Source organism: Mastigoproctus giganteus, chromosome 6, assembly GCF_048544385.1.
Source record: "Mastigoproctus giganteus isolate SK-2022 chromosome 6, ASM4854438v1, whole genome shotgun sequence".
NCBI classification, from domain to species: domain Eukaryota; kingdom Metazoa; phylum Arthropoda; class Arachnida; order Uropygi; family Thelyphonidae; genus Mastigoproctus; species Mastigoproctus giganteus.
This window is the reverse complement of record NC_143580.1, coordinates 8,095,238-8,120,781: the sequence shown is the minus strand read 5'-3', so window position 1 is coordinate 8,120,781 and position 25,544 is coordinate 8,095,238. Positions and strand designations below refer to the sequence as shown.

Below are 25,544 nucleotides of genomic sequence, written 5' to 3'. Positions count from 1 at the left end.
TGGAAGCAGTGCATTTTAAAAGGCTGTCATTCAGACGGCAACTGCCCCCCTCAGTTCTCCCCTGAGCCACAGCACTCCCATTAGCTTGAGCCTTTTGGCTTGCTGTTCTGCTCTGAGTCATGATTTCGATTTAATTTCAATAAGATTTCAATTTCAGTACAAAATTATAACCCTAAACTTGTATCCCAACACAGTTATAACGCTATATATATTTTTCAGTATCGAGTATTATCTACAAGTTCCGTTTATATCAAATTTGTTAAGGGGAAGTCTTGTCTGACTAATTTGATTGGATACTATGATGTGGTCACAAAGGAAATGGATGCAAAAAATAATTTTGATAACATATACTTGGATTTCAGGAAAGCTTTTGATACTATTGTACATGGAAGACTGCTGTACAAATTGGAGTGGTATGGCATTAAGGTCAAGTTGCTGCAATGGGTAAAGGGATTGTTGAGTGAGAGATGGCAGAGAGTGGTAATAAATGAACACTGCTCTACTTGGACTAATCTTATTAGCGGAGTCCCCCTGAGTTCGGTGCTGCACCCATTGTTCTTTTGTGTATTTATCAGTGGTATTGATGAAGGTATATCAGGCTTAATGTTCAAGTTGCAAATGATACAAAGGTTGGCAGGATTGTTAATGACGGTAAAGACAGTATGCTACTGCAACAGGAACTAGAAAAGTTAGGCAGATAGGCTGAGAAGTGACAACTGAAGTTTAACATTGAGAAATGCAAAGTACTCCATATGGGTAGCAGTAACCCAAGAATAACATACCAACTGTATGGTACTACACTCAGGGAGGTGGAGAATTAAAAAGACCTGTGGTTAATTGTACAGTCAGATATCAAGTTCCTTGAGCTGTGCAGATGTGCTGCCAGAGCAGGTTATGGAGTTTTGTCAATGATATATAGGAATTTTGCTAGTAGAGACAGGTGATTATCCCTTTGTATAAGGCAATGGTCAGGCCACACCTTGAATATTGTATACAGGTCTGGAGGCCTTATTTTAGTAAAGATCTAGAGTTGCTAGAACGAGTACAGAGAAGAGCAACAAGATTGGTGAGAGGAACAAAGGGGTGTGCTTACAAAGAAAGGCTTAAGTTCTGCGAGTTATAGCATCTGGAGACTAGGCACCTGCAAGGTGATCTGATCAAGCTGTATAAGGCCTTGAATGGTTTAAGCAGACCCAATGCTGATGGGATAATTCCGCTTGCTCAGATTAAGAACCTGAGGGGGCATAGATTCAAATTGAGGAAAGTCAGTTGTAGAATAGATGTGTGGAAATTTGCCTTTAGCCAGTGGGTAGTTGATTGATGGAACAGACTTCCGTCTGTTGTTGTGGAAATTGAGAGCCTTAAATAAGTTTAAGGCTGAACTAGACAAACATTTAGAGTGTTCGGATGGGTGAAGTGGGAAGGTTTTTTTTTCTTTTTTTTAGCTGATGCTGTATAAGCTTGCTTTCTTGCATCATATGCCTCAACTAATGCTAATGCTAATAAGGTGGACAACAGTCTATATTTGCAAAAAAATATATATGCATTAAATCGTTGATATATTGGTATTAATTGATGTGTTCTAGTATTGAGCACTTGCTTTTAATTCAGATTTAAAACTATATATATATGGCATATAATTCTACATTTGGAATATTGTATATATTTAAAATACCATTAGTGCCAAGATGACTGCAGAGTGGGATCTGATAGTTGATGGTATGAGAATTTCTGTGTTTAGAAAAATTAATAAATAGTTGATATTTTATGATGTGTAAGATTCACTTATGTACCCGTCTGTAGACTGCTCGACAAATTAACATGTAGCAAATGTGGTATAACTTGTGCAGTTTGCGATGAAGTGGGACAAAATTTGGTATGGTGGTGTAACAGTGAAATGAGGAGACAACAGTGAGAAACTTCACATAAGGGACATTTATAGGGATTGTGTAAGAATTACCAAAAAAGATCACATTACAGAAGGCAATAGAAGATGCTCAAATATATGGTCACATGACATCAGTAAGGCATACGATCCCCTCTAATGGCTAAACAGGCCCGACAGCAGTGAACCATGTGTGACGAAAAATCCAATTCTTCCACCAGAAGTCAATACAAGATGCTCGAAGATATGGTCACGTGACATCAGTAAGGCATATGATCCCCTCTAATGGCTAAACAGGCCTGACAGCAGTGAACCATGTGTGGCAAAAAATCTAATTCTTCCACCAGAAGTCAATACAAGATGCTCGAAGATATGGTCACATGACATCAGTAAGGCGTATGATCCCCCTCTAACGGCTAAACAGGCCTAACAACAGTGTTTCTCAACCTTTTTTTAATTATTGCCCCCATGAAATTTTTAAACAAGAAAATACTTTATACTTACTCCGTTTATTTAATGGGATTCCTGAGCCCTATATTTCTTAGCTAAAAGTTCAATGTTCGCCATGATGGTAGTAAGTTTAATTGTAATGTCTCCTCTTGAACATATATCATTTCTGTTTCTTTCCTTTGTTAATATTTTATTTACTGAACTTTCAACCACTTTCAACCATATAAGACATTGCGAAACAAAGAAGTTTAGTTGTTTTTGATCCCCACAACTCGGCCATTCCACCCTTTTCGAATTTATATTTGCATTCTTCATTACATTTTAATTCAACGAGTTCTTGAATTTCTTCACTAGCAGACCTGGCATCATATCCAATTGGATCTAACATCCATGGCTTCACTTCAAAAGAAAATAAATCTAAAAATCTATTTTTCATTTCATCTTTTAAAGAACACAAATTATCTGAATAATTCTTAAGATCATTGTCAGTGACATGTTCAATCAGATTTAAGTCTGGTGATCATGCTGGCCACAGCAGTCGCTGGATATCTTCAGTTTCAAGATAATCCTCCACCACTTGAGCTCTATGCGCAATGACATTGTCATGTATGAAAAAAAAATCTGGGCCAACTCTACCCCTAAAAAGTCACACATAGGGTTCGAGGATCTGTTCTCGGTACCTCTGCGCAGTTACAGTACCTCTATCAAAAACATGAAGAGGGGTGCAGCCGTTGATCATTATTCCACCCCACATGAGAACATTGCTCGTTGTCTCTAGATGAAATAACGTGTAGAATCTGTTTGTAGGCTAAAACAGGACTCGCCAGAGAACAGAACTGTACCCTATTTGTCAGGGCTCCAAGTCACATGGTCATGGCACTAGTTTCAACGGGTTCTGTGGTGGTTTGCGGTTAATGGGATACAAATCACTGGCTTCCTTGCATGGAGTCCACTTGAATTGAGCCTACTTAACACAGTCCAGTTGTAAATGTTTTCACCTGTGGCCACAGCAACCTCAAGAACAGTTGATAAACAGGACATTTTAGGGTCTTGCTGTTAGATCCAAAAAAAGCAGTCTGTTCTGGTTGACATAATCCTTGGGTGACCTTGCTCAGCCCTTGTAATGGTTCCTGTAACCTGTAACTGCTTCCATTAGTACCAAGATGACTCTGCATGTCACATTAAGCCAACGTGCCACATCTGCCTGGAACTGCCCAGCTTTGTGTCCAACAACCCACCATCTCAAAGGATCATCTAAACGATGATCACTTGCCATTCTGAGTAGATGGAGATGTGGCTATCCCACAGAGCAAGCCAAAAAAAAAAAAAAAAAACGGGAATGAAGTGATGTGGTCACAACCCATGTTTTTATAGGCATGAATAATTTGCATAATATGCGGCTCTTTAAGGTGATAGATCAATTTCTATTGGACATTCATAATTTGCATACCAAGATGCCTATTATATCAAATATTTGCATTTGGCGTCACTGTTTGCAATAAAATATTCATAAAGAACATTTTGTTCTGTTAATTTAATTGAGCAGTGTATATGTCACAGGGTTAATCCTTAGGCCTGCTATTATTTCTTATCTACATCAACGACCTGCCAAGCACCCTTGGAGACTACCAAATCAAAATCAACGTATTTGCAGACGACAAAAATCTATAAAGCAATTCGCAGTACCAATGACTGCATCATCCTAAACAAGCTCTTCAACGAGTTATTCAGTGGCTGAAGGAGAACAAAATGGCAGTCAATGAAAACAAGTGTGAGCTGATGAGCTTTGCTAATGCACACAAGAAAAACAAACTTAATTTTTTTTATTGTATCAACAACAAGGCAATCAAAAAAGTTAGTACAGCCAAAAATTTAGGTATCTTTATTAAAGAATCATTTTCCTTTGATGTTCATGTCTCTAACATTGTGAAGGCAGCTAGCAAAAAACTAGGTTTCCTGAAAAGAATTAACTGAAACTTCAATCAGTTGGCACTTTTCATCTTTCTTTACAAAATCTATGTTAGGCCAGCCCTAGAATTTGCCTCACAGGTCTGGTCCCCACATTTTGCTTACCAAAAATTAGAAATTGAAAATATTCAAAAAAGAGCAATCCAGTACGTTTGCTTTAAAAGTGGCCTTGAATACAATGAGAAATCCCACCAAGAGTGGTGTGTATTCTTTAGACTCGAAACGCTGGAAAAAAGAAGATATAAAGCCGACTTACTCCTTCTTAACCAGCTGTTAAATGGTACCCTGAATTGCCCTCATCTTATCTCACAAATAAATTTCAACCCTCCGACAAGAGCGTTAAGAAACCATCCACTGCTGAAACCATCCTATGCGAGAACAAATTATGGATATTACAACTTCTACAACAGGACTGCAAGATCAATGAACAAAGCAAATATGGAGATATTTGACACCCCCGGACACTTCAAGAGGCAATTGAAATTGCTAACCTCATCTGTTACCTGACTTAAAATGGACTCTTCTTGCAAGTTCTAAGACTCCGATTGTGTAGTGTGTGAAGAAATACCAGTGCTCTGCCTTACTCCTACCTGTTCACTTAAATAGGACGGATGAGTCCTACTTTTATTTATTTAGTTTTATTTTATCTGTACATTTCAATTCACTAGTCTTCTTATGTACATTTACTTTTCTTTTTACTTTGGGAAATGTATACTCCAAGCTTCTGCTTTGAAGCTGTGTAATAATGCTTTGTAGCTGCACCCTCAGGCACATTTGTTTGCTGTTTTGTAGCTGTTAACAATAATAATAATGATAGAAGAAATGGGGTTTGAACAAAGTGAAGAATGGTGGCTGTTCACTGTTTCATCTAAAATAAGGTTGAAGGTAGTTTTATACTTAATGGAAACAGAAAGCCTTCAATACCTGTATCGAATTCCATTCTGTTGGAATGAGGGAGACTTATAAGAGTATGTCCCAAATATTGAATGCAGTCAAGGAACTTCACTGTCAGTTATGTAATTATTTTAAAGTCATCATGCTTTTGCTTGAATTGCAGGGTGGATTTACCAAATATTGCCAGTTCCTGTGCTTTGAGACAGTTAAGCAAGAGAACAGCACTATATTGTCAACAACTGGCCAGCAGAAAAGAAATTTTTCCAGGGATAAGTAGTGCCAAATGTTCACCATTAGTGAATACTCAATTGGTACATCTTCCTCTGTTGCATATGCATATAAAGATTTGTTTAATGAAAAAGTTTTTGAGGACTTTGGAGAAAAAAAAAATTTTGGTTTAAATATTTACAAAAAGTGTCCGAAATTAAGTGATGCAAAACTTGAAGAATAATGCAAATTAACAGACTGTTGCATGTAGCATTTTCAAAAAAAAATAAATAAAATAAATCTCAAATCCTCGGTTTTTGGTTTTTAGGTAATAAGCTATAAACAACTGGTTTATATCTTATATTATACAGCTGGTGAAAACATCATTTGGTAAAAAATTTAGATCGTTGAATGTTTGTTAAAATCATATTTTACATTCACATCTGGATTTTTCCCCAGTAACTTGGTGCTGTTTGTTTATTGTGTATTTGCATTTTCATATTCATTGGGAATGAGACTGTTATTATTTTGTCGTTTGCAGATTGCAGGAAGTTATGATCAGCAAAAGATATTTATTGTATGCCAAATTACTAAGGATTATTACCAAATAAGTGTTCATGCTATCAATGATATAAATCACATTGAACAAAATGTTTTTATTTTTTATTCCATTTATCATTTAAATCTAACATTTAAATGCTGTATAGGTTAAGAAATAAGGGTTTTTAGTCCTGTGGTAATTTTATGGTCATTCCTGGGATAGATTCTAGTTAATCCTAGAATTTATTTTATAAGCTTTGTAATGATTTTTGTTAGTGGAGTTATCTGTTTGTAACATACTGCAAGATTTCTGTGGCAGTAAGAAGCAAATTAATGTACCTGTTCCTTGACATAGTTCTAATTGAATATTAAAATATCTTGGAGACAGAGACCTGTAGTGGCGATTTTTTTTTTTTTTTTTTTTCTTTTTTATTGAATAATCTAATCCCACTCATTTTTGAAAAAATTTCAATATTCTATTACAGTTTCTCAATCGGAAAAGTTGAGAAACTATAACAGAAAGCAGAGAAAAAACTTTTGTTTTTCCCCCGAGAAACAAAATTTCTCAAATTTTGTTTCTCAGGGGATCTCATGAGCTTCTTATTCAGTGACATAACCTATTATTGTTATTTATATCACAACATTTTTTTTTTTAAATATATAAATGTTAAATCTTCTGTTGCATTAATGTGCCATGATTAAACACATGGAAGGGAAGTGGTGATAAAATTAAGATACCAATATCTCAGAGCTTAACTTTTAACAAATGCTTGCAACACTTAATTATAGCAACTTCCTGGTTGTATGTTTTTAATAAATATCTTCAAATTTTATATATTACTTCAAAATTTTATTCTATTACTTCATTAAAATATCAATATTTTTATTTGGTACTTTTATTTGGGAACTGACTCCACTAGGCGCCTCCATAGCCAGGTGGGCAGGAGAAGCAGTGCATAGCACACGCTTCTTGATTAGACCGGGGTTCGAGCTCGTGCCCACCAAATACGGAGGATGTGGAAAGGTCAGGGAATGACCACCGCATATCCCCAGAGCAATATGGCCTTATTTGCTAATGCTCCTAAAAACCAAATAATAAACAAACAAACAAACTGACTCCACTAAAACAGTGATGTTTTGTAGAAAGTCTCTTTGAATGGCAATTTCTTGTGATTTTCTTTATCCCATCCTAGAAAATAAAAACACTGTTCTGTGTGATTAAATTTTTTTTTTTTTTTTTTCGGAACTTAAAAAGATATTTGATGATATCCGTTAAGATTAAGAAAGTACATATTAATATGAGGAATTAACAAAACATGGTGGTATCAATGAGTTGTTGCAGTGGAAGGTTTTCAAAAAAGATGCTGATAGGTTGTCTACAGAAATTTGTGGAGGAAAAGCAGTCATGCATCTACATTCCTTATTTATTATAATAAATTATGAAAGATAAGGAATTCTGCCCTACATAATTTACTGGAAGTTTTAGTTTGTATCTAATGGTCTGAAGTCATTTCACTACAGTGATAGATTCCATTATTTTACCTTTAAGAAAATAAAAACAATAAAGAGAAAGTATAAACTCAGTTTATAGTATTGGAATGTCTAATTTAAGTATCTATACTGCATAAATCAGGCACTTTTGAGAAATACCTGGATTACCACATAAGTCAAACGAGAGGAACACTGTGTATGATAAATGGGGTCCTTTGAAGTCGAAAAATACACAAAAGAACAAAGACAATTATTATGTGGGCCATCATTGAAAATATTCTGATATATGGAAGTGAAGGATGGGCCCTAATACAGTGCCAGAAACAAAGACTATGTGTGGTGGAGATGGATGGTCTAAGAAGGAGCTGTCATATATCTAGGATCCAGTTAGTATAGAATGAAATCATTAGAAAACAGATGCATTGGCTAGAATGTGTGATAGAAAGAGTGAGAAGAAAATTCTACAATGGTACAGTCACATCAGAAGAATGCACGATATGAGATGGCCAGAAAAAGTATTTGATTGGTCTCTCCATGTAGAAGAAAATGTGGGCAACCTTGGGTAACTTGGAGAGGAGGAATAGTGCATACTATGAGAGAAAGGAATTTAGATGATCTATGGATGGATAGGCATATTTGACACCAGGAAATAAAAGGCAACTGCTGACAAGTGGGGAAGCCTGTAAAAGTAAGTATTGGAATGAATAGAGAAGGATTGTAAGATTTCTCAGTTGAGTATGAGAAATGTTCTTTGTCTATCTCTTATTTTCTTTATTTCTACTTTTGTTATTAGAAAATAAATTTTTTAGTTCAAATGGCTGCTTTACTTTGAGAATTGAATACCTGTTTAAATGAAAATAGTGTTAATTTTTGAAATTTACACAGTTCTCGCCATGGAAAAATACACTGCTAGATATTGATATGAAGACAGTTCTAGAACTTGTAAATTTGACGAGATCATTAAAGACACAGCATGGGGTCAGTAGGAGTAAGCCAGCCGGTATGTACAAAATGCTGTATTTATTGTTGTATAATGAATAATAATTATCAAAGATGGAATAAAAAAAATTATTTTATTGTGACAGTTTTTCTTTTCTATGTAAAGGCACTTTACATCTTTACAGTATTTAAAGGTAATTCTTTTATGAAAAAAAATTATTTCTGTCATGATATAAGGAACATTATCAAGAAAATGAGATGGTATCCAAGGCTCCTTTGCTCCGAAAATAAAATAAAATTCAGAGACTACTCATAACTCATATTATTCAGCATCTGAGACATCCTTCAGCTTGTAAATGGTTTCCTTTTCAAATTATACATTTTTTTCACATAATATACATATTTTACAATACTTTACTCGCATCCAAAACTTATGCAGTAGACTTTTTCCGGGCATTTTACATATGGTAACAGCAGTGGCTTCTTTCATTTATGCATTGGAGGCAAATTTCTGCCCTTGTAGCTAACATTTACACTTTGGGAATACCCAGAAATCACACTGGATAAGGTCATGACTGCAGGATGAGGGTGAGTGTTCTATTGGTATTCCATCAATGGCTTCCAGTAGTTCTTTAAATGTAATCTCTGGGTTTCTCCCATGCTCATCTTCAACAATATTGAAATATGTATACAAGATCACCTAATCTAATTTGGAGTAGTCCTATCTTCTAACGTTCCTTAGGATAAGCAAATGCTGTTTCCTTTGGGTTGAAAAACTCTGTTTTCTTTTTCACTGTCAGTGTTACTTTTCTTCTAAACAGCACAAACCTGTCTCTCGATCTCTTAGGTGTATCTAAATGAAGGCAGTCAGTTTATTTAATGACACTTTATTTGTAAAATCTAGGTTATCCATTTCTATGGATATTTCCATCAACACTGTTCTTCTGAACTGGCATCTGTTCCATACAGTTCAAACACATAACTTAGCTAGTTACTGATTGTGCATTCATTGTTCAATTCCAGACTGAACAAACTAACTTTTTCCTCTTCTTCATTTACCCTTCTACAGCTATTCTCTGTAACAACTTTTCTTCACATTTATTTCCAGAAAATTAAAATCTACTAAAATTCAATTCCAGTGTCAACATCATCTTCTGTCTTCTCAACTTTTAACTCATTCTCAGTACTAAGCACAATAGTTTCTAATACCTTTTGTGTCTAGAATCACTATAAAAATATATATATTTATTTCAGACACTGTATTAATTACTTAATTTTCTAATTTTTAGATAATAATTCTGATATATTAATCATAATGCAGTTGTTATTATTATCAAATTTAATTTTTCTTTTAAAATAGTTGTTGTCACCGTAGAGGAGCAGAACACTTTAGACATTCTTAAAAAATTTGGACAAGTCATAGCAACTTTAGCTCGACTGCAATCCGTGACTTTTCAGCTAAATAAAATTCAGGAGTATCCAAATGAACACCATACTACTACTGACAACTGGGTGTCAAAAACACATGATCATGGTATGAACGTATGGATGAAGTTAGAGGTATGTTGTCCTCATATCTGTAAGAAAAGTTATTAATCTTTAAAAATTAATTTTGACAAAATATAGCAGCTTTTTTTTCAATTGCAAAATAATCTGATTTTTTTTTATTTCAGAAAAATCTGAACTAGCTCTGAAATTTCAGTTATTCAGGTTTTTTCAGCTTGCACATGTAAATCAATCTATGAATGTCCACAAATACAGGCATGATGCACAGTAATGACTGTGTGAAGTGGTATACTATTAGAAACTGGCACACCATGTGCACCACTACCCTGAAAAAACAACTTAATATTTTCAAAGTTTAACTGAAATCTGAAGACAAATTTTCTGTTAGAATGTGATAATATAAGGTGTGGAAATAAAGTTCCTGGACTGGTACTGGTGCTGTTATAGCATTGTTTGATGAGTTAAAGAATAAATGGAGGTGGTTTGTTGTAATTCAAACTGCCTACAACAAATGGTGGTGCAGAGATTATCTAATAGATTGACAGGTAATAATATTTGCCATATAGTGCAAGGAAGTCACAGACGTTTGCTACACTGACAAAAAAAAAAAAAAAAAAAAAAAAACCAAGCAAAGAAAATACAAATTATGTGCGCTTCCCTCCTGATACAGGTAAATATCCAGTTGACCTTTGAATTTATTCAAACTGTCAGCCTCAACTACCTGCAAAAGAAAACTTCCAACATTCTAATCTAAACCTTAACCCCTGTGATTTGAATTTATGGCCCTTAGTTCTGGAATTCTTTATAACAGTCAAAATTCCACCTTCATTCATTTTACTAATCCCTCTCAATGCCTTATAAACCTCAATCAGGTCACCTCTGAGGTGCCTGGTTGTCAAGCTCTGTAGACCATATAATTGGAGTCTTTCCTTGTGCAGTCATCCTTTTGCCAATCAAGAGGCTCAGTGTATTTTTTCAGATGAGGTCTCCATACTTGAACACAGTATTCCAAATGTGGTCTTACAATTGCTTTATACAATGGGATTATTACCTCCCTATCTTTACAGGATGACATTCAATAAATCATCGATGGGACACCATTGGCTTTCCTGGCTGCCTTACACTGTTCAGAAAACTTCATATCTGCCCATATCATAACTCCCAGATCCTTTTCTTCCTCTACTGTTTTTAATTCAACTCCACCAAAGGCATAATTTATTTTGGGGATGCTCTTCTCCCAATGTAAGATCTTGTGTTTTGCTACATTAAAATTTAGCTGCCACTTCTCTGACCATCTGAGAAGGCTGTTCAAGTCATCCTAAAGGAGCACTGCTTGGCACTGATCATTAGTGACTCTACCAATCTTTACACTGTCTACAAATTTTGACATCATGCATTCTATCCCCTCATTGATGTCATTTATGAAAATGTAAAACAACAGTTGTCCAAGAACCAATCCTTGAGGGACCCAACTCCTGATGTTACACCAATCTGAAGAATATCCATAAATCACAACCCTCTGCCTTCTGCCCTGCAGTCACCCAGCAAACTGTCTTAAAATCTTACCAGTAATGCCAGCCTGTTCAAGCTTCTACAGTAATCTCTCACGAGGGACTGAGTCAAATGCTTTGCTAAAATCCAAATAAACTGTTGAAATTGTTCCCTACATCCAGCTCATGAGTAACTGTGTCAAAATAGCCTACTAAGTTAGTTAAACATGATTTTCCCTTAACAAAACTATGTTGTGTGTCCTTCAGATTGTCTGTCCTTCAGATTGTCTGTGGATTTCTGTGTCGTTGGTAACTACAGACTGGTTAATCTGAAGTCAGACTAACCAGTCTGTAGTTACCAACTCTACTTTTAGAACCACCTTTATGTATTGCGATACATTGGCACTTCTCCAATCTATAGGAATCTCCCCTGTCCAAAGATGCCCTCATAATTAACCTCAATGGTTCAGTACACCTTCTGGCGGTCTCCCTCAAAACTACTGGGTATATATCATCAACTCCAGGAAACTTACTTGCTTTTATGCTCAAAAGTTTTTCTAATAAACAGTCATCTGTAATTACATTATGAAATCACTAATTTCATATGGCTGTGCCTCACTTGCACAGCCTCTTCTCAGCATTAGGGATCTTTCGTCAGTAAAGACAGATGCACAGTACCTATTCAATTCATCTGCAACATTAGCTGAGTTATATAAGGATTCCCCACACCCAGTACACAAGGGTCTGATCTGGTTAGCTTTCTTTGTTGTATTCACATACATGAAAATTTTCTTGAACCCATTCTTTGCCTTCTTAGCCAATGCTTTCTCATGCGCAGCCTTGGCCTCTCTAACCTTATTTGTGGTTCTAATACAGATCAACTTGTACCTGTTGCAGAATTCAGTAATTTTTATTGCTGCGTAATTATACCATGCTATTTTTATTCTGCTCTTTTTGACCAGAAAAAGTTAGCATATGATAATTATAGAGCGATAAAAAGTACTGAAGCTTACAACACTAGCTGTACAACAGGTATAAGTAACAACCAATTTTGTAGTAGGGTTAACATTTCGTGTCACAATTTTGCTTTAAATTGGGAAACTAACAGAAACATATGAAATGCTAAAAACTGTTTATGGTGATAAAACAAAACATTAAGTTGTACCAGTGTGTTTGAATGGTATAAGTGGTTCAAAGATGGACATGAGGATGTTCAAGATGACCGAAAAAGTGGACATCCATCAGCCTCTCAAAATGAGGATACAGTTGAAAAAGTTTGAGAAATTATGGCAAGAGGTCATCATTTGACCCCAAGGATGTGAGTCAAAATGATGATCTCTTGGATATGAATAAGGTTTGTTTTTTTTGACAAACTGTGTGATTCACTAGGAATTTGTACCTGAAAGGGGGGGGTCGAGCCAAAGGTGCGTTTTACATACAGGTGCTTCAGAGACTGTTGAAGTAGATTTCCTTGTTAAAGCCACAATTTCAAGAGAAAAGCAGCTGGTTCTTGTTGCACAATATTGCCTTCCCATTCTGCTTTTGTTGCAAAGACATTTATGATAAAACATGGACTTGTACAGATGAACCATCTGCTCTACTCTCCTGATTTAGCACCAGCAGACAATCTCCTCTTTCTCAAGTTGAAAACTGCCCTCAAAAGAAAGAGATTTCAGGATGGTGGACATAAAAAAAAATATGTAACTGCCAAACTGAACATCACGTTTTTGGATGCATTCGCTGACTCGTGTGGGCGCCTCCGTAGCCAGGTGGGCAGCAGCAGCAGTGCGTAGCACACGCTTCTTGATTAGACCGGGGTTCGAGCCTGTGACCACCAAATACAGAGGATTTGGAAAGGTCAGGGAATGACCACCGCATATCCCGGAGCAATATGGCCTTAGTTGCTAACACTCCTAAAAACCAAATAACAAACAAACTAACAAACTGACTCATGTAACTTCGAATTCTTCAGAAACTAGTATGAACATTATTCAATCTTAAATTTTAATATCAAAATGAATTTTTTTTTTTTTTTATTTTATTTTTTATGGCTGTCAGGCATTGTGCAGACTAAAATGCACAGTGTACTGTTAGCCACAGCTGGTCATTACGTAGTTATCAGACAAAAAGTAACATATAAGTCACAAAGCGGTATTGAAGGGTGGCACGAGTAATTACAGACCAGTTAGTTTAACTTCTGTTCCGGGTAAAATAATGGAGTCACTGGTTAAAGATGCATTGCAGGATCATCTAGACAAGACTGCAACAATAATTCAGACACAGCATGGGTTTGTTAAGGGAAAGTATTGTCTGACAAATTTGATTGGATATTATGATGTGGTTACAAAGGAACTGGATGCAAAAAATAATTTTGATATCATATATTTGGATTTCAGGAAAGCTTTTGACACTTGTGCATAGAAGACTACTGTACAAATTGGAGCAGAATGGTATTAAGGGTAAGTTGCTGCAATGGATAAAAGGATGGTTGAGTGGTAAAAGCCAGAGGTTGGTAATCAATGGGTGCTGCTCTTCGTGGACTACTGTTATTAGTAGATTCCCACAGGGTTCGATGTTAGGTCCACTGTTGTTTTGTATATTTATCAATGATATTGATGAAGGGGTATCAAGCTTAGTGTCGAAGTTTGCAGATGATACAAAGGTTGGCAGGGTTGTTAATGACAGTAATGGCAGCGTGCTACTGCAACCGGATCTAGAAAATTTGGGCAGATGGGCTGAGAAGTGGCAACTGAAGTTTAACATTGCCAAATGCAAAGTGATGCATATGGGCAGAAGTAACCCCAGAGAAACGTACCAACTATGTGGTACTAAACTTAAGGTGGTACTAAACTTAAGGTGGTAGAAAATGAAAAAGACCTGGGAGTAATTGTGCAGCAGATATGAAGTTTTCTGAGCAATGCAGACAGGCTGCCAGGGCAGATCATGGGGTTTTGTCAATGATATACAGGAATTTTACTAACAGGGAAAAGGATTGTCCCTCTGTATAAGGCAATGGTCAGGCCACACCTTGAGTACTGTGTATAGGTCTGGAGGCTTCATTTTAGGAAGGATGTAGATTTACTTGAGCATGTACAGAGAAGGACAACAAGATTGGTGAGGGGAATGAAGGAATCCTCTTACCAAGAAAGGCTTAAGTTCTGCAAATTGCAATAGCTGGAGACTAGGCACCTGCGAGGTGATCTGATTGAGGTGTATAAGGACTTGAATGAGTTTAGCACACTGAATTCTGATGGAATTCTTCCACTTGTTCAGATTACAAACCTAAGGGGACATAAATTCAAATTGAGGAAAGACAGATGTACGGAAATTTTCCTTTAGCCAGCGAGTGGTTAATTGCTGGAACAAACTTCCATCTGTCGTGGAAGTTGATTGGTTAAATAAATTTAAGGAGGAACTGGACAAACATTTAGAGGGAATTGTTTTGTAATTTTTTTTATTTATTTATTTTTTTTGGCTGATGCTGCATAAGCTCATACACTTGCTTTCTTGCATCACATGCCACTACTACTACTACATACCAAGATAATTGCAGTAGCAAGGTCACCAGTGATAATCACCATGCACATATGCATGAAAATGATTTTTGAGCTTCACTTCGTGTTCTTTTTTATTGCACCAGTTCCAGAACTTTATTGCTACTCTACATGTGTGATACAGTCAAAAATTCCCAAGCTCACATATTAAATGAAACCACACCAAATCTAGACGCCACTCTCAAAGTACTTTTCTTGAACTGCAGTGCAGTTTTGCCACTGTTGGTATGATTGCTGGTAGCAGTTATAGAACTGTTCTGCCTGGATAGCACAGAGAACATCTTGAATTGCACCAGTAACCTCTTATTTGCTGTAGAAACAGTGGCCTCATGTTTGAGAGGTCAGGTGAAGTAAAGGAAATTGGTAACACAACAGTTGTATTTAGCAAGCTCTTGTTGCACAAGAAGTGTTTTGTGTGGGGTGTATTGTTGTGCAGCAACTTAGTTTTCACTGCCTGCCATTCAGATGCTTATACAGAATTGTCTCTTGCAGTTGGCACAATACCTCTACAGAAATTTCCTTATTCACAGTGGCACCTTGAGGAATGAATTCGTGTACACAATACCATGATGGACAAAAAACTAATAGCATCACTTTTCCTTTTGACCTTCCTTTCAAAATTTTTTGATCATGACAAATGAGATTATATGATTTCTAAGTTAGTGAATCATGCTTTTCTAAAGTTATGGTTCATAGAGGAAATACCAAGTCACAACCCTGCAGTGGTGGACTTTAGGAACAACAGATTATAATTAGATATCATAATGAGATCATCACAAGTTATCATCTACTCAACTTTGTTGATTGTTGATATGCACCACATGATAAGCAATCCAGTGCAATTTCAGATGATTGCTTGAAATTTCTTGTCAGCTTCTGTATGAAATGTTTAAGGCTTCTGCATGTTAATCAGCATTTACACATTACAAAGTAGTTGTAATACACAAATTGTCTGGCTGTTTCAGTTTTTTTTCTGTCGTATGAGCAGTTAAGTCTTTCAGCAGACATTTTGCTGAAAGACCAGCTGTATTTTCTTTAGAAAATACAGCTGCGATTTACAGGCTCTGAAAAAAACGATGTGTTTGCTTTTTATTTACATAATTGTTATTTTATATTGTACTTAATACGTAGTCTTATAGTTCTAATTACGCTGGTTATTTTTATTTTAATTTATATAAACAGTTTTTGTAGATATACGTAATACTTTATAAAACCGTTAGTCCGTTCGAATCTTGCAGGCATTGTTTTTTGTATATAGTGATAGGGAATTTAAATTTTTAATTGAGGTAGCTAGGTAGCTCTAACGTATAATTATAGAAACAGTAATATGCTTCACTGTTTCTATTAGATAGCGTAGTATTGACATTTAATTTAATTTAATTTATTGATCTTATTAATTTAAAATATCATGCCCCAAACTAGAGCAGCAAAGCAACGGGCACAAAGTGGCAGGAGTGCTGTGACTCGGGGGAGAACTGAGGGGGGGGGGCGATTCTCCAACGCATCACAGCCTAAAAAAATGTGCAACTTGTGAAATGTTTGCCGAACTATCTGGAACGGAACATGATATTGCCATGGGGGATGTCTTTGTGTGCGCGATGTAAGGAGTGTAAGGAAATCAGGCGACAACTCAGCGTTGTTATGGGCCTATATGAGAGTTTGAAGGACAGGGTGGATGCCCTCGAAAGATCTAAATTGAGGGGCCCATCAGGCTCTCAGCTGCCCACATCAACACCAGAGCTTGCACTTGATCATCACGTAACACAGCGGCAACCCCCAAGGCAGATTGCGCTGGTCCCAAAGGAACTAGTAGTTGTTGGTGACTCTATTGTCAGGGAAACGGGGAACATCCTTTGTAAAAAGGATAGGTGGAACAGGACCAGGGTATGTCTGCCAGGGGCAAAGGTTGATGATGTTGTAGAGCAGATATCATCTTTTAGGGGCACAAAAGGTGATATAGTTGTACATGTTGGCACTAATGATATTAAGAGTAGGAGACCGGCAGAATTACTTAACAAGTACAGGTCACTGATGAAAAAAAGCCGTGAATTAGGGTTGAAGTTAAAAGTGTCTGCAATTCTGCCCAGACACGATAGGAGGGAGTATATGATGAGAGCCTTGTCGATCAATTCGGCCCTGGAAAGATTGTGCAAGGCTCAAGGGATAGAATTTGTTTCAGTCTGGACTGTACTTGTTAACAGGAGAGACTGCTTCTACAGGGATGGGATACACTTAAATATAAAGGGTGCAAGAATATTTGTTGATGCTATCGAGGCAGTGTTAGGTGGGACGGAAAACTGATAGCTTGGGGGGATACAAGGACTAATAGTTTAACAGTAGCCGTAGGCAGAGGTGAAGGTGATTCTTGCACAACTTCTATTAGAATAAGTAGCGACCTGGAGCGAGGGGTGTTGGGGGTTTCAGGGACGGATGGCAGTAATCGTGAAACAGGTGGGTATATGGGATGTGTAAGAGTAATTAAGAATAAGAATAGGTGCATGTATACTTGCATGTATACCAATGCTAGAAGTATAGTAAATAAATTTGATGAATTTGAAGTGTTGGTCAAGACATCAAAGGCGGATATTGTTGGGATAGCAGAGACGTGGTGTCACACAGATATAAGGAATGCTGAACTGGAATTTGGGGAGTACAATGTGTACAGAAAGGATAGACAGGATAGGAAGGGAGGAGGTGTTATGCTGTTAATAAAGAAAAACATAAAATCAAAAGAAGTGCATCCAGTTGATATAGATGAACAGTGCACTGTTGAGTCAGTTTGGTGTGACATAAGCACTGCGAAAGCAAAAATAAGAGTAGGAGTGTGTTATAGGCCTAATGACTTGAATGAGTACAATGAACAATTGTACAGAGAAATAGAGTGGGCTAGTAAATTGGAATGTCTTATAATGGGGGATTTTAACTTCCCAGATATTGAATGGAACTTGTGGGTTGGGCATTCGCACACTAGTCAGACTTTTGTGGATTTATTGGATGATTGTTTTCTGCAGCAGTATGTTCGAGAGGCAACCAGAGAAAGTAATACTCTTGATTTGGTTATCAGTAGTGATCATTCATGTATTAGGAATTTGCAGATAAAAGAACCACTAGGTGGCAGTGATCACAGTGTACTTACATGGGATTTACTTAAAGATTTAATTACCATCAGGGGTAAAGGAAAGGGTTTTTGCTTCCGTAAAGGCGAGTACAGTGATCTCCGACAGTTTTTAAATTCTGTACAGTGAGATCAACTGACGATGTTACCAACAGTAAATTCTAAGTGGGAAGCATTCAAGGAATTAATCATGGAAGCTACTAAAAGGTTCATACCTATTAAGAAATATTGTTCAAGGTTTAGGCCTAAATGGTTGTCAAATGAACTAATGAGATTCGTAACAGAGAAGAAAAATGCATGGGATGCATATAAATTATCAAGCGACTCAGAAGCCTATGGCAGATATAAGTTAATCTGTAATCAGGTCACAAAGGAGGTTCGGCAGGCGAAGGCAGATTACGAGAAATCCTTGGCAAAAGATGCTAAGAAAAACAGCAAGGATTTCTTTACTTATATAAACTCTAAAAGGAAGGGATGAATCTGATTGGTCCACTTGACATCGATGGTTCGACTGTTGATGATCCTGCTCAGATAGCAAACAAACTGAATGAGTATTTTGCATCTACATTCACATGTGAGGAATTATAAAGGTTTGAAAATGGCAGAAGGTTATCAAATTGTAGCAAGATACTTAATGATTTTGTAATAACTGAGAGCAAAGTGGAAGAGAAATTGTTGAAGTGAAACGTAAGAAAAGCACCTGGGGTGGATGGGATCTATCCAGTTATATTAAAGGAGGCGGCAAAGCAACTAAGCAAACCCTTAGCCATAATTATGAGAGCATCCTTGGACTCAGGGGAAGTTCCCACGGACTGGAGATGTGCAAATGTATCCCCAATTCACAAAGGGGGATCGAAGGGTGACACGAGTAAATACAGACCAGTTAGTTTAACTTCTGTTCCGGGTAAAATAATGGAATCACTGGTTAAAGATGCATTGCAGGATCATCTAGACAAGACTGCAGCAATAATTCAGACACAGCATGGGTTTGTTAAGGGAAAGTCTTGTCTGACAAATTTGATAGGATATTATGATGTGGTTACAAAGGAACTGGATGCGAAAAATAATTTTGATATCATATATTTGGATTTCAGGAAAGCTTTTGACACTGTTGCGCATGGAAGACTACTGTACGAATTGGAGCAGAATGGTATTAAGGGTAAGTTGCTACAATGGATGAAAGGATGGTTAAGTGCTAGAAGACAGAGGGTGGTAATCAATGGGTGCTGCTCTTCTTGGACTAATGTTATTAGTGGAGTCCCACAGGTTTCGGTGTTGGGTCCTCTGTTATTTTGTATATTTGTCAATGATATTGACGAAGGTATATCAGGCTTAATGTCGAAGTTTGCAGATGATACAAAGGTTGGCAGGGTTGTTAATGACAGTAATGGCAGTGTGCTACTGCAACAGGATCTAGATAATTTGGGCAGATGGGCTAAGAAGTGGCAACTGAAGTTTAACCTTGACAAATGCAAAGTACTACATATGGGTAGAAGTAACCCCAGAGAAACGTACCAACTGTGTGGTACTACACTTAAGGTGGTAGAAAATGAAAAAGACCTGGGAGTAATTGTGCAGTCAGATATGAAGTTTTCTGAGAAATGCAGACAGGCTGCCAGGGCAGGTCATGGGGTTTTGTCAATGATATATAGGAATTTTGCTAGCAGGGAAAAGGAGGTGATTATCCCTCTGTATAAGGCAATGGTCAGGCCATGGCTTGAGTACTGCGTACAGGTCTGGAGGCCTCATTTTAGGAAGGATGTAGATTTACTTGAGCGTGTACAGAGAAGGGCAACAAGATTGGTGAGGGGAATGAAGGGATCCTCTTACCAAGAGAGGCTTAAGTTCTGCAAATTGCAGTGGCTGGAGACTAGGCACCTGCGCGGTGATCTGATTGAGGTATATAAGGCCTTGAATGGGTTGAGCATGCTGAATTCTGATGGGATCCTTCCACTTGTTCAGATTACGAACCTAAGGGGGCATAAATTCAAATTAAGAAAGGACAGATGTAGAATAGATGTGCGGAAATTTTCCTTTAGCCAGCGGGTGGTTAATTGCTGGAACAAACTTCCATCTGTCGTTGTGGAAGTTGATAAGTTGAATAAATTTAAGGAGGAACTGGACAGGCATTTGGAGGGAATGGTGTGATTTTTTTTTTTTTTGGCTGATGCTGCATAAGCTCATACATTTGCTTTCTTGCATCACATGCCACTACTACTACTACTACTACTACTACATCATTTACATTGTTTCAAAACTAATAAAAGTGGCAAACAATGCCACTTTATATTTAATAATATATTACAGCAGCAGGTTTACTCAAAATATTTGGCTTGCATGACTAACAGCTGCTTCAATTAGTGAATTTAAATTTATGATAATTCCAAATATGAAAGATTATTTGGAACATATATTGTGTGTGTGTGTGTGCGTGCGTGCGTGTGTGTGTGTGTGTGTGTGTGTGTCGAAGGTTAAGAAGACAAAATATCGGACTTGGATTTCTGTAGATTGTAATTTTCAGGAATTAAATAAGAAGGAATGTTATTATTTGAAACAGCATTCTTTTATACGTATTTCTTTTTTTTTTTTTTTTTTTTTTTTTATTTTATGTGAACCCCAAACACGAGAGGTATTAGAACCTATAGTACTTAGTACCGTGCTTGGGTTGGAGGTTGAGAAGACGAAAGAAGATATTTGTTGACATTGGACTTGAACTTCTGTAGATTGTAATTTTCAGGAAATATATATGAAGGAAGGTTGTTCCAGAAAACGGCAGTAGAATGAATAAACGAGGAAGATGAAAAGCTGGTTCTGTGGGTTTGAAATTGGACAGTAAATGGATGTTGGCTGGTGGCGGCACGTGTTTGCACTGTTTTGAAAGAGAGAGCGGGAATTATAGAAGCCAATTCAGAAGAACAGTGCCCATGGAAGTATCTGTAGAAGAGACATGCAGCAGAAACAGTGCGTCTATGAGACAGCGAGTGGAGAGACTCTGTTAGAGATGAATCATTAATTAACCTAACTGCCCTCTTCTGAATGGAATCAAGAAGCCTGAGAGAGGTTTTGGGGGCATCACCCCAGATGTGGGAACAATATTCCATGGCAGGGCGGATTTGCGATTTATACAGAGTGAGCAGCTGTTTGGAAGAAAAGTAACGCCGAGAGCGAAAGAGAAAACCAAGTTTTTTAGATGCAGAGGAAGCAATATTTGTAATGTGCTTGTGCCAAGAGAGATTAGAAGTCAGGGTAATCCCCAAAAGAGATATATCCTTTTGCCTAGAAATTGGAGTGTCACTAAAGATAAGTCCTTTTTTGTGAGATATAAGACAAGACTGAGTTTTAGAAGGGTTGAAATCAACTAAGTTGTCTTTGCCCCACTGGAGAATTACCTGAAGATCGGCATTTAAAGAATTTGTAGCAGATTTTCAAGAAGTTGAAGCTGATTGAGCACGACAAGGTTTCTCAAAATGGAAAGTTGAATGCAATGTGCTATCATCGGCAAAACTATGGATAGGATTTCCAGTCAATGGAAGAAGGTCATTGATATACAAGAGGAAAAGAGTGGGGGAAAGAACTGAACCTTGGGGGACACCAGCATTAGTGGAGAAGTTAGAAGACAGAGTCATCTACCATCACCCTAAGTGAGCAATCAGAGAGAAAACTGGATAACCAATTACTAAAAACAGTTGGCAAACCATAAGATGGAAGCTTGTTTAGAAGACCTTTATGCCAAACACGATCAAAAGCCTTTGAGATGTCAAGAGCAACTACTTGTGTTTCACCGAACCTTTCCATTGAATTAGTCCATAAATGGGTAACATAAGCCAGAATATCACCAGTGGATCGACACTGACGGAATCCATACTGGTGATCGTTGATCAGATGGAAGGTTTCTAGGTAGTTTAAGAGTTGGCGGTTAATTGATTTCTCCATTACTTTAGAAAGAGTAGAAGTAATTGCAATGGGACGATAATTGGATGGGAGGGATTTGTCACCCTTTTTAGGAACTGGCTGGATATGAGCAAATTTCCAAGCAGAAGGAAAAACACCTTCGGAATAAGAAAGTGAAAAGAGGCGGCAAAGAATAGGAGTAAGTTCAGGAGCACAGGTTTTGAGAACAAGTGGAGAAATACCATCAGGACCTGGAGCTTTCTTAGCATCAAGATTCATCAAAATCCTTCTGATATCCTTTTGACAGAAGACCACAGGAGGCATTGAATGGAGCATGTTGGGAATGGTGGGAGGTGTTTTACCAAGATCATTAATACATGAGCTGGAAGAAAAATGGGATACTAGCAGGTCAGCTTTATCCTTGGCTAAAGTGACAACAGAACCATCTGGTTTGGACAGAGGTGGGAGCAGAGATGGGCAAAAGTTGTGGCCAATAGCTTTGGCAAGAGACCAGAATGCTCGGCTACCATTAGGGCAAGAAGCAAGTTTTCTGCTCTTAGCCTGTTCAAACTCTAGTTTGGACTGATCAATAACTACTTTACAATTGTTGCGAGCTTTGGTTTAGGCAGAAAATGAAACTGAAGAATTAGAAACAAGCCAATTACGATATGCAACATTCTTCTCTTGAACAGCCTTAGCACATTTATTGGAAAACCAAGGTTTATATAACATTTGCTCAGATCGTGTCATTTCACTGACACGATCTGAGCAAACGTTGACATCAGAAGTTTTGAAACAGTAATCCGACCAAGGAAAAGAAGAAAAGAAGTCTCGCAGGTCATCCCATTTTGCATTCTTGTAATGCCAAACAACACGAGGTTGGGAATAGCCATGAGATAAAGGTTCCATTGGAGAAGAGACAATCACCAAGTTGTGATCTGAAGTGCCTAAAGGACCTCTCACTTCGACCGTGTACTTAGAAGGGTTGTTTGTGAGAAAAAGATCAAGCGTATTGGCTGTATGATTAGGATTGTCCGGTATTCTTGTAGGTAAATGAACAATCTGTGCTAGGTCATTAGTAATTGCAAAAGCCTCAGCATCTCGACCTGCTGGGTCGGTGTGACTAGAAAACGGAAGCCAGCTGGAGTTGTGAACATTAAAATCACCAAGGAAAATTACCTCACTGTTAGGAAAGTTGGACTGGAGAAAGTCAAGTTGCAACGAGAGGAAGTCAAAGAGCTCCAAGTGATTAGTGGAGTTGGGAGAACGGTAGAGACAACAGATGAATTTGACACAGAGGTAGAGAGATTTTAAGCCAGAGGAGATCAAAGAGAGGAGATTCCAAATTGCCAAGACTCTGACAGGGAATATCAGAACGGACATATGCACAAGTACCACCTTTGAGGCGAAAGGAATCATACAGCGAAAAATTTGGGCATCTGAGATGAGCAGTAGTTGAATCAAACGATAACTGAGATTCTGTCAGAAAAAGTACATGGGGTTTGGCAGACTGCAAGTGGAAATGGACATCGTTGAGATTAGAATTGAGACCACGTATATTTGTGAAATGAATTAGGAAGAGAGAGGTAAAAGCAGAAGTGAGGAAAGGGAAAAGCTTGGTTTTGGAGTTGAATCCTGAATGGGTGTTGATTGTCTGATGCACACGTTCAAATTAGTTTGGGTGAAGGAGATAGAATTATAGATACTAATTCAAAAGAAATTGGTTATGCAATACCTGTAAAAAAGGAATACAGCAGTAAATAAAAGTATATGTGATAGGGAGTAGAGGTCGTCTGTAAGAGAAGGATCAGTAACCAACTAACCTGACCCTCATATGTAACACAGTGGTTATGGTCACTGACCTTCCATACCATGTGGAAAAGGCTTGGATTTGGATCCCATAAAAAAAGGAGAGAAATTTTTACTGCTTTTTTTTTTCCATGCTGTGGCTAATTAGTCAATCTTGATTGATGATTGCACATATAAATAATAACCCACCTCGAAGCTATAATTATAATATGATTAAGCACAACATATAATAACATTAGAATTCTTCAGAAAGTAATATGAACATTATTCAATCTTGAATTTTAATATAGAAATGAATTTTTTTTTTTCCTTTTATTTTTTATGTATATGATTTATGGCTGCCAGGCATTGTCAAACTAAAATGCACAGTGTACTGTTAGCCACAGCTGGTCATTACATATTTATCAGACAAAAAGTAACACATACCAAGATAATTGCAGTAGCAAGGTCACCAGTGATATTCACCATGCACATATGCATGAATGGGCTTCATGGCCAGTGCCAAGCAGTGTCCCTTCAGAATGACATGTGCAGGCTTCAGAGATGGTCAGATAAGTGGCAACTATAATCTTACAAAATTCAGAGTTTTACACTTGGGAAATCAAAACACAAGAGTAACCTTTATACTATGGGGTTTTAATTAAAAATGGCAGGGGAAGGAATTTAGGAGTTACAATGCAGGATTGATAATTTAACAAACAATGATGAGAGATAGAGCTTATGATCCCATTGTATAAGGCCAGACTATATTTGGAATATTTTTCTCAGGTATGGAAGCCACAACTAAATAAAGACATCAAGCTTCTTGAAAGGTTCAAAAACAAAACCTGCTTAGTGAAATTGAAAAAAAGAGGATACCCATATATGAGAGGAGACTGTTGGTTCTTAGACATAAAAAAGGTTGCCTGCATGGATTGTTGAGGGCAGAATTTTTTGTTTCTATTTTTGATGGTGCAGAAAAAACTTGCAAAAATAACAATAACTTTAATTCTATAATAATGCATTCAACTGTTACTGATTTGAAATTCTAACGGTGTAAATATTACCTTTAGGAACATATAGATGTGGAAGAAAATCCTATTCATTACAAAAGTAGATTGGAAAAGATTCAGCAAGAACTAAATAGGTTAAGTCAAATTATGGCTGATGGAGGATATCGGAAAAAAGCTCCTCAGAGAGTTAAGGAGTCCCATACTGCTAAGGTAAATATTTTTGCTTTTATTATCCTTATTAAATGAGGGATGAATAAGTATTTTAATTGGATTACCAGTTATAAGGTTTCACCCATGTATGCTGTAATGATTTTTTTTTTGTTGTTCAAATATGAATAAATAAAATATACTCATTGTGAGAAAAATTGCCGTACTCTAAAGTTTAGATTGATGTTGTGGACAATAAAGGTGCAGGTTTGGCCATAGGCTAATTTTATTCACCTCTGTGATTCTCTGAGGGGCTAGCTATTCAAAACAATGAATTTGCACTTGAATTTCCTTCTTTCAAACAAATACTTTCTCCTAGGTAGGAATTCACTAGTGCACAGTAAATTGAGTTAGGCATTAAGATTTTGTTGTATGGAGTGCTGATAAATGATTTTTGCAATTTTGATCTTTTATTCCTCAGATTTTTTTTTTTTTTTTAATATGGTGACCCAAAACTAGGTACTAGAACCTATAGTACATCAGGTCCTCGTTATAACGCAGTTCGCTCTATGCTGATTCACTGTAACGCTGTTCTTATATTATAACCCATATCTCACTTTAACGCTGTCACAACTCACTATAACGCCCTTTTACCAGCATAAAGAT

At 37.1% G+C, this 25,544-nt stretch overlaps 1 protein-coding gene across 2 annotated transcripts in view; it reads left to right on the top strand.

Moving 5' to 3' along the window:
* Window positions 1–25,544, top strand: part of LOC150083876 (valine--tRNA ligase-like) — a 180,018-nt gene that overhangs the window by 146,754 nt on the left and 7,720 nt on the right. For both annotated transcript variants that reach the window (XM_090374919.1, XM_090374918.1), the window contains 3 exons: window positions 8,321–8,435; window positions 9,735–9,934; window positions 24,792–24,941. In XM_090374919.1, the coding sequence (XP_090231045.1) occupies window positions 8,321–8,435; window positions 9,735–9,934; window positions 24,792–24,941 (465 nt within the window). The remainder of the gene's footprint in view (window positions 1–8,320; window positions 8,436–9,734; window positions 9,935–24,791; window positions 24,942–25,544) is intronic.